Source organism: Cherax quadricarinatus, chromosome 66, assembly GCF_038502225.1.
Source record: "Cherax quadricarinatus isolate ZL_2023a chromosome 66, ASM3850222v1, whole genome shotgun sequence".
In the NCBI taxonomy this organism is placed as follows: Eukaryota; Metazoa; Arthropoda; class Malacostraca; order Decapoda; family Parastacidae; genus Cherax; species Cherax quadricarinatus.
Window position 1 is genome coordinate 21,427,818 of NC_091357.1, and position 15,819 is coordinate 21,443,636.

Below are 15,819 nucleotides of genomic sequence, written 5' to 3' on the forward strand. Positions count from 1 at the left end.
CCCACTACCAGATCTCAGGTACTGATGTGGTCTCCCCCCACTACCAGATCTCAGGTACTGATGTGGTCTCCCCCCACTACCAGATCTCAGGTACTGATGTGGTCTCCCCCCACTACCAGATCTCAGGTACTGATGTGGTCTCCCCCCACTACCAGATCTCAGGTACTGGGGTGGTCTCCCCCCACTACCAGATCTCAGGTACTGGGGTGGTCCCCCCCCCACTACCAGATCTCATGTACTGGGGTGGTCTCCCCCACTACCAGATCTCAGGTACTGGGGTGGTCTCCCCCACTACCAGATCTCAGGTACTGGGGTGGTCTCCCCCCACTACCAGATCTCAGGTACTGGGGTGGTCTCCCCCCACTACCAGATCTCAGGTACTGATGTGGTGTCCCCCACTACCAGATCTCAGGTACTGGGGTGGTCTCCCCCCACGACCAGATCTCAGGTACTGGGGTGGTCTTCCCCCACGACCAGATCTCAGGTACTGGGGTGGTCTTCCCCCACGACCAGATCTCAGGTACTGGGGTGGTCTTCCCCCACGACCAGATCTCAGGTACTGGGGTGGTCTTCCCCCACGACCAGATCTCAGGTACTGGGGTGGTCTTCCCCCACGACCCGATCTCAGACCAGTCCTCTTAGGGATGTACAGAAAAGAAATATTCCAGTATTAAGACCTATTAAGCCCACAGGCAAGTAAGGTCTATAGTGAATGCAAGCGGGCGTTCGTAAGATTAACCTGACGTATTCGTGAGGCACACAACCTGACGTGTTTCCGAGGCACAGAACATGACGTGTTCAGGAGACACAGAACCTGACGTGTTCACGAGACACAGAACCTGACGTGTTTACGAGACACAGAACCTGACGTGTTCAGGAGACACAGAACCTGACGTGTTTACGAGACACAGAACCTGACGTGTTTACCAGACACAGAACCTGACGTGTTCAGGAGACACAGAACCTGACGTGTTCACGAGACACAGAACCTGACGTGTTTACGAGACACAGAACCTGACGTGTTTACGAGACACAGAACCTGACGTGTTCATGAGGCACAGAACCTGACATGTTCACGAGGCACAGAACCTGACGTGTTCACGAGGCACAGAACCTGACATGTTCACGAGGCACAGAACCTGACATGTTCACGAGACACAGAACCTGACGTGTTCACGAGGCACAGAACCTGACATGTTCACGAGGCACAGAACCTGACATGTTCACGAGACACAGAACCTGACGTGTTTACGAGACACAGAACCTGACGTGTTCACGAGACACAGAACCTGACGTGTTCAGGAGACACAGAACCTGACGTGTTCAGGAGACACAGAACCTGACATGTTCACGAGACACAGAACCTGACGTGTTCAGGAGACACAGAACCTGACATGTTCACGAGACACAGAACCTGACGTGTTCAGGAGACACAGAACCTGACATGTTCAGGAGACACAGAACCTGACGTGTTCAGGAGATACAGAACCTGACATGTTCACGAGACACAGAACCTGACGTGTTCACGAGACACAGAACCTGACATGTTCATGAGACAGAGACGAATAATCCTGGCAGAGTTTAAAACATTTATGATGTTATCATTTGAGACTCGTCCGAGAAGAGGGCAGTACGTACCTGGGAACAAGGTAACTACAACTACTACTACATGACCAGGTACCAGGACTAACAACCCCACAACTACCAGTGTTTCTGTATCTGTCGTTCACAGTACTTCACCTACTAGTACTGCCTTGTACTTACAATAATCTTTATTTCCAAAAGTACATGTACAAGGTCTAGCTGACATCAGTGACACAGTATTAGGTACCAGGACTGACACACAGCTACTAGTGTCACTTCAATATACACAATACTATGTCTCTGCAGTAGTCATGTTACTTATCTTCCACTGACAAGACAATGTTCACTTCAACGTTATTTTCTTTCATAATCAAACTAGCAAGTGCACAAGGGTGTCGAAGGGAGAAGTTTAAATTATCTTATTGTCTCCATTTTACTGATTACGTTTCTGCAGGGGCCCGATCATACGTACTCTTAAAGCTGCGTAGTGTTTGCAGCATCTCTTCATCAAGTGTCTTAACAATCAGCCTAAAAGACTGAATATTACATAGCGTCCCTGTGACTGACCTAAGTCTTTAAGAGGCACCTAAGTTCCCCCGTCTTCTAACATCATGTTAATTTATGCACTATAATCCACCTTGTCCGTAATTATCGTATTTGCTTTGTTACGTAAGGTGGAGTCCAGGATCTTCCTTAATTCATGGTATAACTTAACAATCTTTGCTTAGACCTCTGTAACAATTGTCCTCAAAGATCTGTTAAGTTATACCATGAATTACGGAAAGATCCTGAACTTCACCTAACGTAAGAAAGTAGATGCGATAGTAATTATGGATAAGGTGGAAAAAATGAACATTTTAGAAGACTGGGGAACTTACGTGCCTCGTAACTACCCTCACCCCTGGGTCAGTCTGTTTCCTGAGTACTTTGTATGTTGTTATCATATTTCCCCTGACCATACTCTTTCTTTAATTCTCTTTCCTGGTAGTCCATCCTCACTTACAGCACCAGTCTTGTTGGGAACGTTTGGATCTTGTTTAGTTTCTTAAATTTAAGTACCTAGTCTTGCAAATGCTGCTGAATTTATATAGTTTATATGCACCTGTGGTGATATGCTTCGTACAGTGCTTACTCCCAGATCTTATTTCTTTTATGTACAGCCTTTCTCCTGCCAGGTTGTACTTCATGACTAGTCTTTTTACTGCTTCCATTTTAATTACCTTCAGCTTATCTTCTCTAGTCAAACTGGTCTATAGTACAGTGATGTCTGTGTTTCTTCTCCTACAATGTTAGCATCACATGTGACAGTGATGTCTGTGTTTCTTCTCCTACAATGTTAGCATCACATGTGACAGTGATGTCTGTGTTTCTTCTCCTACAATGTTAGCATCACATGTGACAGTGATGTCTGTGTTTCTTCTCCTACAATGTTAGCATCACATGTGACAGTGATGTCTGTGTTTCTTCTCCTACAATGTTAGCATCACATGTGATAGTGATGTCTGTGTTTCTTCTCCAACAATTTTAGCATCACATGTGACAGTGATGTCTGTGTTTCTTCTCCTACAATGTTAGCATCACATGTGACAGTGATGCCTGTGTTTCTTCTCCTACAATGTTAGCATCACATGTGACAGTGATGTTCCAGGTGTGTGGCTATGTCTTCCATAACATATGGTACATCTTTATTAAGGGTTAATACTGTTCTTCTCTTCTTTCTTATTATGTCAGATGACAGTCTTGTCTCGTGTTGTTGTGTCTACATTAAGCTCTCTGTCTCTCTCTCTTCTTACTTCTCATTGACACATAATTCTTGTTTTTTTCCTGGCTATTATTCCCTTCACTCTACTGTCTCTCTTGGCTCTGGTAAATCCTTCCTTTATCCTTATATTTAACACTTCCAATATTGTGCCTCATTCTTTATCATCTTTCTCTTTTGATTCTTATTACTTAGTCTCTCAGTGTCTGTCTTGTGTTGTTATACACTAACTTAGTCTCTCAGTGTCTGTCTTGTGTTGTTATACACTAACTTAGTCTCTCGGTGTCTGTCTTGTGTTGTCATACACTAACTTAGTCTCTCGGTGTCTGTCTTGTGTTGTTATACACTAACTTAGTCTCTCGGTGTCTGTCTTGTGTTGTTATACACTAACTTAGTCTCTCGGTGTCTGTCTTGTGTTGTCATACACTAACTTAGTCTCTCAGTGTCTGTCTTGTGTTGTCATACACTAACTTAGTCTCTTATTGTCTGTCTTGTGTTGTTATACACTAACTTAGTCTCTTATTGTCTGTCTTGTGTTGTCATACACTAACTTAGTCTCTCGGTGTCTGTCTTGTGTTGTCATACACTAACTTAGTCTCTTATTGTCTGTCTTGTGTTGTCATACACTAACTTGGGTTGTGTCTCAGTCTTTGATGATACGTTGTTTACAAACTGCTTCTCAACTTGCTTCTCATCCCACCTACACATTCTCCTTGCTTGTTTTCCAGCCTCTCTCTCTCTGTCTGCCTATCACCTCTCGTTTCCTCTCTGAGACACTTTTCTCTCTCTCTCCCTGTCATACCCTGACTATCCTCTGTATTAGTGTACTGTCTTGCCTTCTGTTTCTGTTATAAACTTCAATTCATTCAGGAACCGTGTGTGTGTACTTACCTGTTTGTGGTTGCAGGGGTCGATTTACATCTCTTGACCCCGCCTCTTCGCTGGTCGCTACTAGGACCGCGCGCGCGCGCGCGTGTGTGTGTGTGTGGGGGGGGAGGGGACATTATTAAGATCTTGGGCGGGTAGTCCGCCTTAATAATCCGCCTGGTACAAGCACCTGAGTGTGGCCACGCTTATATTGCACACCTCAGACAAGCATCAACTTTTATATACCTGCACAGAGATGTTCATGTACACGTGTGTGTGTGTGTGTGTGTGTGTGTGTATGCACCTGCACAGAATTAGCTGAGTACACAATGTACAATGTAAACAGACACATAAATATACGACCCCATTATAAACACACGATCCCATCATAAACACACACACACACACACACACACACACACACACACACAATATAAGGAATGTTGACGCAGAAAATACAAAGGGAAAATTTCTTAAAGAAGACGATAGGAGAGAGAGATGGAAAAAAACAAATATATATTTAGGAAGACAACAACACCAGACGAACTGGCAATAATTGTTGACAACATGGCGGTCCAGACCGTCTCTGGCAACACTTAGTAGAACATAGACCAGCTGCTGGAGAACACGGACCAGCTGCTGGAGAACATGGACCAGCTGCTGGAGAACACGGACCAGCTGGTGGAGAACATGGACCAGCTGCTGGAGAACACGGACCAGCTGGTGGAGAACATGGACCAGCTGGTGGAGAACATGAACCAGCTGGTGGAGAACATGGACCAGCTGCTGGAGAACACGGACCAGCTGGTGGAGAACATGGACCAGCTGGTGGAGAACATGGACCAGCTGGTGGAGAACATGAACCAGCTGGTGGAGAACATGGACCAGCTGCTGGAGAACACGGACCAGCTGGTGGAGAACATGGACCAGCTGGTGGAGAACATGGACCAGCTGCTGGAGAACACGGACCAGCTGGTGGAGAACATGGACCAGCTGGTGGAGAACATGGACCAGCTGCTGGAGAACACGGACCAGCTGGTGGAGAACATGGACCAGCTGGTGGAGAACATGAACCAGCTGGTTGAGAACATGGACCAGCTGGTGGAGAACATGGACCAGCTGGTGGAGAACATGGACCAGCTGGTGGAGAACATGGACCAGCTGGTGGAGAACATGAACCAGCTGGTGGAGAACATGGACCAGCTGCTGGAGAACACGGACCAGCTGGTGGAGAACATGGACCAGCTGGTGGAGAACATGAACCAGCTGGTTGAGAACATGGACCAGCTGGTGGAGAATATGAACCAGCTGGTGGAGAACATGGACCAGCTGGAGAACATGGACCAGCTGGTGGAGAACATGAACCAGCTGGTTGAGAACATGGATCAGCTGGTGGAGAATATGAACCAGCTGGTGGAGAACATGAACCAGCTGGTGGAGAACATGAACCAGCTGGTGGAGAACATGGACCAGCTGGAGAACATGGACCAGCTGGTGGAGAACATGGACCAGCTGCTGGAGAACACGGACCAGCTGGTGGAGAACATGGACCAGCTGGTGGAGAACATGGACCAGCTGCTGGAGAACACGGACCAGCTGGTGGAGAACATGGACCAGCTGGTGGAGAACATGAACCAGCTGGTTGAGAACATGGACCAGCTGGTGGAGAACATGGACCAGCTGGTGGAGAACATGGACCAGCTGGTGGAGAACATGGACCAGCTGGTGGAGAACATGAACCAGCTGGTGGAGAACATGGACCAGCTGCTGGAGAACACGGACCAGCTGGTGGAGAACATGGACCAGCTGGTGGAGAACATGAACCAGCTGGTTGAGAACATGGACCAGCTGGTGGAGAATATGAACCAGCTGGTGGAGAACATGGACCAGCTGGAGAACATGGACCAGCTGGTGGAGAACATGAACCAGCTGGTTGAGAACATGGATCAGCTGGTGGAGAATATGAACCAGCTGGTGGAGAACATGAACCAGCTGGTGGAGAACATGAACCAGCTGGTGGAGAACATGGACCAGCTGGAGAACATGGACCAGCTGGTGGAGAACATGAACCAGCTGGTTGAGAACATGGACCAGCTGCTGGAGAACATGGAGCAGGTGGTGGGGAACATGGATCAGTTGGTGGAGAACATGGACCAGTTGGTGGAGAACATGGACCAGCTGGTGGAGAACATGAACCAGCTGGTGGAGAACATGAACAAGCTGGTGGAGAACATGAACCAGCTGGTTGAGAACATGGACCAGCTGGTGGAGAACATGAACCAGCTGGTTGAGAACATGGACCAGCTGGTGGAGAACATGGACCAGGTGGTGGAGAACATGGACCAGCTGTTGGGGAACATGGACCAGCTGGTTGAGAACATGGACCAGCTGGTGGAGAACATGAACCAGCTGGTTGAGAACATGGACCAGGTGGTGGAGAACATGGACCAGGTGGTGGAGAACATGGACCAGCTGGTGGGGAACATGGACCAGGTGGTGGAGAACATGGACCAGCTGGTGGAGAACATGGACCAGCTGGTGGAGAACATGGACCAGCTGGTAGAGAACATGGACCAGCTGGTGGGGAACATGGATCAGCTGGTGGAGAACATGGATCAGTTGGTGGAGAACATGGACCAACTGGTGGAGAACATGGACCAGCTGGTGGAGAATATGGACCAGCTGGTGGAGAACATGGACCAGCTGGTGGAGAACATGGACCAGGTGGTGGGGAACATGGATCAGTTGGTGGAGAACATGGACCAGCTGGTAGAGAACATGGACCAGCTGGTGGGGAACATGGATCAGCTGGTGGAGAACATGGACCAGCTGGTGGAGAACATGGACCAGCTGGTGGGGAACATGGATCAGTTGGTGGAGAACATGGATCAGATGGTGGAGAACATGAACCAGCTGGTGGAGAATATGAACCAGCTGGTGGAGAACATGGACCAGCTGGAGAACATGGACCAGCTGGTGGAGAACATGGACCAGCTGGTGGAGAACATGGACCAGCTGGTGGGGAACATGGATCAGTTGGTGGAGAACATGGACCAGCTGGTGGAGAACATGAACCAGCTGGTGAAGAACATGGACCAGCTGGTGGAGAACATGAACCAGCTGGAGAACATAAACCAGCTGGAGAACATGGACCAGCTGGTGGAGAACATGGACCAGCTGCTGGAGAACATGGACCAGCTGGTGGAGAACATGAACCAACTGGTGGAGAACATGAACCAGCTGGTGGAGAACATGGACCAGCTGGTGGAGAACATGAACAAGCTGGTGGAGAACATGAACAAGCTGGTGGAGAACATGAACCAGCTGGTGGAGAACATGGACCAGCTGGTGGAGAACATGAACAAGCTGGTGGAGAACATGAACAAGCTGGTGGAGAACATGAACCAGCTGGTGGAGAACATGGACCAGCTGGTGGAGAACATGAACAAGCTGGTGGAGAACATGAACAAGCTGGTGGAGAACATGAACAAGCTGGTGGAGAACATGAACCAGCTGGTGGAGAACATGGACCAACTAATGAAATAACAAAAGTGCAAAATAGAGAGAGAGAGAGAGAGAGATACCTAAGTATATGTGGCTGAGTCTCAGCTCCTGGACCTGCTTGTCAGATTCACTTCTTCCTAGCCTGGTGGGCCCCGTCGTACCTGTTCTTAAAGCTACACATGGAATCAGCCACCACATCAAAGTCAAGATCATTCCACTTCCTAACCACCCTAAGGCTGAAGAACTACTTCCTGACATCCCCCATGACTCCTCTTTCAACCTTGCCCCCATGTACCTGTTTCTCGCCTCTCAGTCTATCCCAGTCTACCCTGTAAATTCTAAGTATTTCTTATTTTGCAACTCATGCTAGGAGAGGATCATGCTCAGGTGTGGGTTCCACACTGGTGCTGCGTACTCCAAGATGGTCCTGACTACAGAGGTTATTCACTTGTGTGAACCTCTGGTGATATACTGGTCACTGTGTTCACCCCCGTCCCCTGTGTGTGTGTGTGTGTGTGTGTAAGAGGGGAGTGTTAAGGGAGAGAGGGTAGGGTAGGGGTAGGGTAGGGGGGTCTTATCCAACACCTTAGATAGTAACAACCAGTCCGAAATAGACTCCAGTATTCACAGGTAATTAAGTGGTGTAATTAGGCCTTCACATCATTAAGCTACAGAGGTAATTAAATATTAAAACTGCAAGATCAGGCTAAAAACACCTGTAATTGTTGCCACAGCCACAAGCACCCACCACCACCGTCGCTATTTTGGCTACACTGCGCACCTCGACTCAACATCCTTCGTCAAGTGCTGTTTAAACCCCATGAATAAAATAATAAATGTAATAATAATTATAAAATGATTATTTTATTTGCTATAATAAAAAATAAAGTAAATTATCGATGTATACACACACTGACTTTCCTCTGTGTATATACATACTGAGAAACATACCTGATGGTGTTTATACATATACTTCTCTGTATACATACACCGCTTAAAACGAGAATGAAGATGACACCTTACAGCCGCTGCCTCGAGCACTACACAGGTCAGAGTCAACACTTGTGGGTTACATCAGAGTGGACAGAAGCTGAGGTCCCAGACCAAGGTCAGCCACACTGCTTGACTTTCCTACGTTAACCTGGGTTACTAACTCTCCAGGGTTAGCAATCCTAAGAAAGTTTTATGTTTCTACGGCATTTACTATACAAGGTGTGAATAAAGAGCTAAAAGACACAATACCGTGAGTGGAACAACATGCTAACACTTCTTGTTCTTCCTCTCTTGGTCCCGTCCCTGTTTCCCTCGCCTATATATACTGGATTCCTCGCTCTTTTGTGTTAGTGTGACCTTATCAGTGGTGCAAGTCGAATCAAAACGTCGTCGTAAGCTTTTCTCACTCCTATGTGCGGGTTATTTGTGTAAGATGTGAACATTATGTGGAGGTTAGAAGACGCGGGGTTACCAGAAGTATTATCCAGAGGGTTGAGGAGATATTGAGGATGTTTGGATATTAAACGAAGCTGGAACAAAACTGTATGTTTGAAGAGGGTTTATAAATCAGCGGGGGAGGGAAGGAGGGGGCGGGGGTAAATCAGGTTTTGAGTGCTAGAGGCTTGAACATCCAACAGGCTTGTGTGAGAGTGTTAGAAGTGGGGATTTGACGTGCTGTTTGAGTGTGAACAAGATAACATTTATGAAGGGATTCATGGGTAACCTGTTAGCCTGACTTGAGTCCTGGAGGTGGGAAGTGCAGTGCACTCTGAAGGAGGGGTGGGGGATGGTGTAGTCCAGGAAGGGAGGGGGGGTCAACTGAACTGTAGTGTGAGCATGATTCTGGGAAAACAGTGACTAAATGAATGATGGTAAAAGTATTTTCTCTTTTCCGGGTCGGCTTGCCACGGTGGGAAACAAATGTGGTTCAAATTACTGTATAGGGAGATGTGACGACTAATGTGAGAGAGAGAGAGAGAGAGAGAGAGAGAGAGAGAGAGAGAGAGAGAGAGAGAGAGAGAGAGAGAGAGAGAGAGAGAGAGAGAGAGAGAGAGAGAGAGAGAAAATGAGAATTTAATGGAAAAGATGAGGTAGGTGAGTGAAGGTCCATAAAGTTGGCCCAGGACAAACAAGACATATTTCCTGCCGGGTTTATCTCACTAACTGTGGCAGTTTGTACAGTCTATGACAAACACTTGATGCTACACCTGTCTGTCATGGTAATTATATAACTTACACATACCTACACAAGTACACACACGATACACTCATGCACAGATACACACACACGAGCGTGCACACAGCCAGATATGTGGAAGACAGTAAATGTAGCCACAACAAAAGAAAGGTATCCCCATATCTCATCAACCCAGCCTCTTCTATTTAAAAAAAAGGAATAGTACAAAATGCAGTAAAAAAAAATCAATTGCAGTTAAATATCAGCGTTGAAGATTTGAAGCCGATCTAAAGAATCATTCTCTAGTTGAAGATAAGACACAAGTGCAACTATTGGGTATCTTTATTGTTGAAACGTTTCGCCTACACAGCAGGCTTCTTCAGTTAAATACAGAGACAGCAGGTGTAGTAGTGAAATGAAGATGTAAACAGTCCATCACGCCTGGAGAAATGGTACTTGAGGTTGTCAGTCCCTCAGCCTGGAGAAGAGTTCGCCTCCCTGGTCTGGATATATATATATATATATATATATATATATATATATATATATATATATATATATATATATATATATATATATATATTCAGCTATGATTGAAGTTCGTCAGTATGTGTGTTTTTCAAAATCAATTGTTTTTCCTAAAACAGCTGTGAAAACATCTCTTCTGTGTTCATTTATAGTGTAATAATCTTGTTTATATCGTCCTCTATTTAAGACTATTAAGCCTTCCCCTGGTGGTCATGCAGGAGATCTGACACATTCAATTATATTAGACAAGTAAATTTATGTATTATGCAAGCCATTTGTCTGTGATTATCTGCTCCACTATTATGTTTCCATTGGTAGGGTGCTGTTATCCATCCTTGTGACGCCTTGACTCATGATCTCTCTCCTCGTTCCTTACCTCCCTGCCTCTCTCTCTTTCTCTCTCTCTCTTTCTCTACTCACCCATGACCATACAGAATAATGTAGGCGTTCAGATATTCCTCATTCAAATAATGCTTAAGGAATGCCCCCCCCCCCACACATACAGGTCCGATATTCACGTGTATCTTCCATTAACTTCAAAGTTCATCTAGAGAGACTAACAGCTCTAGTCTCGCTGGTTCAATGGGATTCCACGTCGACTGAATTGTTGTTGGCACAGTAGGTTTCTCACTGACTAAATCAATGGTGGTGACGAGGATTTGTTTGTCAGGAAAGACAGTGTCTGCTGACTCACGTCTTGATCAGATGATGACCCGTTAATGGTTAAGCACCCGATGGTGCACCCCAGCTAGGTTTTACACCCCCAGTGAAAGGCCAAAGGACCACTACATGAAGGCGTAGTTTTGAGGTGGTCATTCCCTCATGACTGAAGAATCCTACTGTGTAGGCGAAACGTTTTGGAATAAAGATACCTGACTGTTGCCCACGTGTCTTACTTAACAACGGGTAACCTAAAGATCTTCAGTGGTGATGAATTAGACACACATGCCCTCATAACTCCTATACAAAGAAGAATGGTGAAGATCAGAAGTAGTTTGACGTAATCAGTCCCTCAACCTGGAGTAGATGTAATCAATCCCTCAATAAAGTATACCTTGTACATGTACCTGTAGAAATAAAGATGTTATTATTTTTTTGATCAAATACTAATGTTTGGTCGTGTGTTACAGAGTCTGGTGTCTGATGAAGGGGAGACTATGGTGGATGACTTGTCTCACTCTCGTCACTGTTGCAGTCCAGGTAACTCTTGTGTAATCTGCCTAAAATTAACCTATTTTAATGAACAGTTTATATTCGGTTAAAAACGAATTATTGGAATCTATGCACAAAATAGCAGAATTAGTTCCTGCTCCATATGATGATGTTATATCTTATACCAAATACAACACCCAATTCCCCGTGTTCCCACATCGTGTATTTACAAGGGTCCCTGAGTTCCCCCCCCCCCCCCTTATAACATACTTGTTTCCCAATGTAATCTACCTTATCCATAATTACTATCGTATTTACTCTGTTTTCGTAAGGTGAAGTCCAGGATCTTTCCTTAATTCATGTTATAACTTAATTCATTGTTATAACTTAATTCATTGTTATAACTTAACAAATCTCTGATGACAGTTGTTGCAGAAGTCTGAGTAAATCTCAGGCTTCACCTTACGAAGGTAAAGTAAATGCGATAGTAAATATGGACAAGGTAGATTATAGGGGACAAATGAACATTAGGAGAGAAGGAAACTCACGAGTCTCTTAACCACGTTAATTAGAGGAAACGTTTCGCCCCTCGAGTGGCTTCTTCAGTCCTGGAGAAGCCAATCGGGACGAAACGTTTCCTTTAATGGATATCCTAAACTGTACATAAGTGTCTTTGTCCATACCTTAACCATACTGTGTGCGTCTTAACTTCAGTCCGTGAATCTTAACCCCATTTGCAGTGTATTATCCTCATGTGTATCTTCACCCCACTACCTGTCTTCCCCACTACCTGTGATTTAGCCCAACAAACGACATTCTCTCTTAACGCTTTTGTTCTTCAGAGCGAGGCCGAGGATCAAGAAAAGCGCCTGGCAGGAGGGTCACAAGCAGATGAAACTGAATTAGGGGTGAGAGAGGGGGGCGAGGCCCCCAGAGAGGCCAGGTCTCCCCCTTCCCTGACGTCCCTGATGCTGCCTTCCTTAAGGACTGGCCGGGCATCCTTCTGGGCTATGCGTGGCAAGCGTCCAACCGAGGAGGGTGCTCAATCTTGGCTTCCCTTTGACGGCGACGCTGAAGTGGCTGTAGGGACAACCGATGGCTCCTACTGGGTACCTAATACCCAGAACGTCCCACATCATTACCTGCCCTTCTACTGGGGATCCGAGCCGAACCTGTGGGGAGAGACGCCCCTCACACGGTGGTCACAGACAAGCCTGAACGATGACTCTCAAGAACTCTCCTCGTACACCTTTCAACCCCTCCCCTACACCCCACAGATTTCCCCTGACACACCCCTACTCTCCCCCCACACTGGAGGAAAGAGACAAGATGGCGGCCCCTTCTGGATCACTCGAGGCAAGCGAGCGACGGAAAATAACAGATATTGGGGTAACAATCCTTGGATAACTGGTAAAAACGTACAAGAGGACGATAACGAGGTCATGGCCTCATACTCGAACACCGATGACATGCTCTTTGGAAAGCAAGAGGGTGGAGGACCCTTCTGGATTAACCGGAACAAGAAGCCATATGTGGATACCCTAGAGGAAGAGGCATCTCCTCTGAGGAACCAAGTGAGCGAGGCATCACGGGACAAGAACTTCTGGGTGGCCAGAGGTAAGAAGGATGACCCAGGAACACCTCCATTCTGGATTTCCAGGGGCAAACGAAACGACGAGAACGTCACATCATTCTGGATTGCTAGAGGCAAAAAGAACGATGAAGTCCCACCTTTCTGGATAGCCAGAGGCAAGAAAGTAGTAGTTCATCCATTTTGGGTAGCCAGAGGCAAGAAAGAGGTTAATCCATTCTGGGTAACAAGAGGCAAGGAAGAAGCAGCAGCTCGTCCATTTTGGATAGCAAGAGGCAAGAAAGAAGTCCATCCATTCTGGGTAGCAAGAGGCAAGAAAGAGGAAGAATCTCACCCGTTTTGGGTAGCCAGAGGCAAAAAAGGAGAAACTAATCCATTTTGGGTCTCAAGAGGGAAGAAAGATGGCGAGACTCATCCATTTTTCTTATCAAATGGGAAGAAACAGGACAAAGCACATCCATTCTGGGTAGCAAGAGGTAAAAAACTAGTCAATTACCCTTACTGGGTGGCGAGAGGGAAGAAATCAGTCTCTTCCCCGTACTGGGAGTCCCAAGGAGGTAGAGAGGACCCCTGGGAGTCCTCTGAGGAGACCCCTGTGAGTTACCTGCTACATACACTGCTACAACAGAACGACACTCTGTTGGAGGAGCCCCGAAGTAAGAGGGCCGCCAGGCAGGAAGGTGACTCCCTCACAGAGGAATCCACAACTCTCAGCAGCTAGATATGTGCAACAATATGTATCATTTAGGGGATCAGACACATACGTAAACAATCCTCCAGCCACTGCTTCCTCTTAGTTCATGTGTCTGTGAGGGATCGAGATCCTCTTACGATGCCAGACCCATGAATTCTGTCAATACATCATGAGAATCCCTATTGTCTTGGGGATCTCTATGAATCTGTCACCACACCACGGAAATCCCTAGGGACCTGTTGCATTGCTGAGGACATCCCTAGGTACCTACCGCTATATCGCGGAAATATCCAAGAACCTGTGGCTATCCTGAGATAATGGAAGGTCCTGGTTGCATGTGGAAGGACGACCTGGTAGCTAGGTATCCCTCCAGTAAGATGTATGGGACACAGATGTTGGATCTCAGATTTAAAATTCCGAGCATCGATAAAAAATAAACACCATCACGTGATCATGTTTTTAATTTTCCAACGGGAGAGAGAGAGAGAGAGAGAGAGAGAGAGAGAGAGAGAGAGAGAGAGAGAGAGAGAGAGAGAGAGAGAGAGAGAGAGAGAGAGAGAGAGAGAGAGAGAGATTATTATTATTATTATAATCAAGGGGGAAGCGCTAAACCCATAGGATTATACAGCGCCCAGGGGAGGGGGGGATGTGGAAGGCATTCAGGCTTAATTCGGGGAACTGGAGCACAGATCCAATTCCCTAAATCAAGAGCCCCTCACCAACATCAAGGAACCTTCCATGAGGGGAGAGAGAGAGAGAGAGTATATGGAAAAGATAGACAGAGGACTGGGTTTGCACCAAAGCTAGCAGCATAGGGCTATCTATTATTATAATCACTAAGGACTACATAGGTCATTCTTATCACATGGTTGAGGCTACTGCTGCCGTCAGATAATAGTAACAAAACGACACACCATAGTGAAACAAAATTACCGCAGAAATTTTATATGAAGGACAGACGTGGATGGGAAGTGTGGCTACTGTTGCTTCTAAATACTGCCCTCCAGGACTAACTTCTGAGCCTCGAGGCTCGACTTTTCAGCCTCTAGGTTCATCTTCTGAGTATCGAGGCTCAAAAATAGGTGGGTGAGCCTACCCACCTACTTACCTGTCCAGCCAGTCATGGCAGAGCAGCAACGAGGGTGAGAGAAGGAACTCACAGTAGGTTCTCAGTTAACCCTTAAACTGTCCAAGCAGATCTATGTTCACATGCGTAGTGCTCCAAACGTAGATCTACGTTTGGACAGTTTAAGGGTTAAACGCCTTCAGGTAAGATAAGAGATTTCGTTCGGATTTTTAACCCCGGAGGGTTAGCCACCCAGGATAACCCAAGAAAGTCAGTGCGTCATCGAGGACTGTCTAACTTATTTCCATTGGGGTCCTTAATCTTGTCCCCCAGGATGCGACCCACACCAGTCGACTAACACCCAGGTACCTATTTGCTGCTAGGTGAACAGGACAACAGGTGTAAGGAAACGTGTCGAATGTTTCCACCCGCAGGGAATCGAACCCGGGCCCTCCGTGTGTGAAGCGAGAGCTTTAGCCACCAGGCCACCGGGCGTTTAGTCTCTGAGAGATTAAAACAACACTGAAGATGGAAGTCTGTATTAGGAGTGCGTGAAAAAAGACACGTACGTACATTTTAAGGCATTTATGTCCTGAACTGCATACCTGGAGAAGGTTTCGGGGGTCAACGCCCCCGCGGCCCGCTCTGAGACCAAGCCTCGTGGTGGATCGTAGTCTGATTAACCAGGCTGTTACTGCTGGCAGCACGCAAACTGAAGTACGAACCACAGTCCGGCTGGTCAGGTACTGACTTTAGGTGCCTGTCCAGCGCCTTCTTGAAGACAGCCAGGGGTCTCGAAGACACCTAGGGGTCTTGAAGATACCCAGGGGTCTTGAAGATACCCAGGAGTCTTGAAGATACCCAGGAGTCTTGAAGATACCCAGGAGTCTTGAAGATACCCAGG

The 15,819-nt window shown here is 46.7% G+C and overlaps 2 protein-coding genes across 6 annotated transcripts in view; one reads left to right on the forward strand and one right to left on the reverse strand.

Moving 5' to 3' along the window:
- Nucleotides 1-14,293, forward strand: part of LOC128704006 (uncharacterized) — a 15,673-nt gene extending 1,380 nt beyond the window's left edge. For both annotated transcript variants that reach the window (XM_053798896.2, XM_053798899.2), the window contains exons 2-3: nucleotides 11,543-11,612; nucleotides 12,407-14,293. In XM_053798896.2, the coding sequence (XP_053654871.2) occupies nucleotides 11,543-11,612; nucleotides 12,407-13,876 (1,540 nt within the window). In that variant the 3' untranslated portion in view covers nucleotides 13,877-14,293. The remainder of the gene's footprint in view (nucleotides 1-11,542; nucleotides 11,613-12,406) is intronic.
- LOC128704007 (COMM domain-containing protein 4) overlaps nucleotides 1-15,819 on the reverse strand; it is a 175,147-nt gene that overhangs the window by 35,603 nt on the left and 123,725 nt on the right. The gene's annotated exons all lie outside the window — the stretch shown is intronic.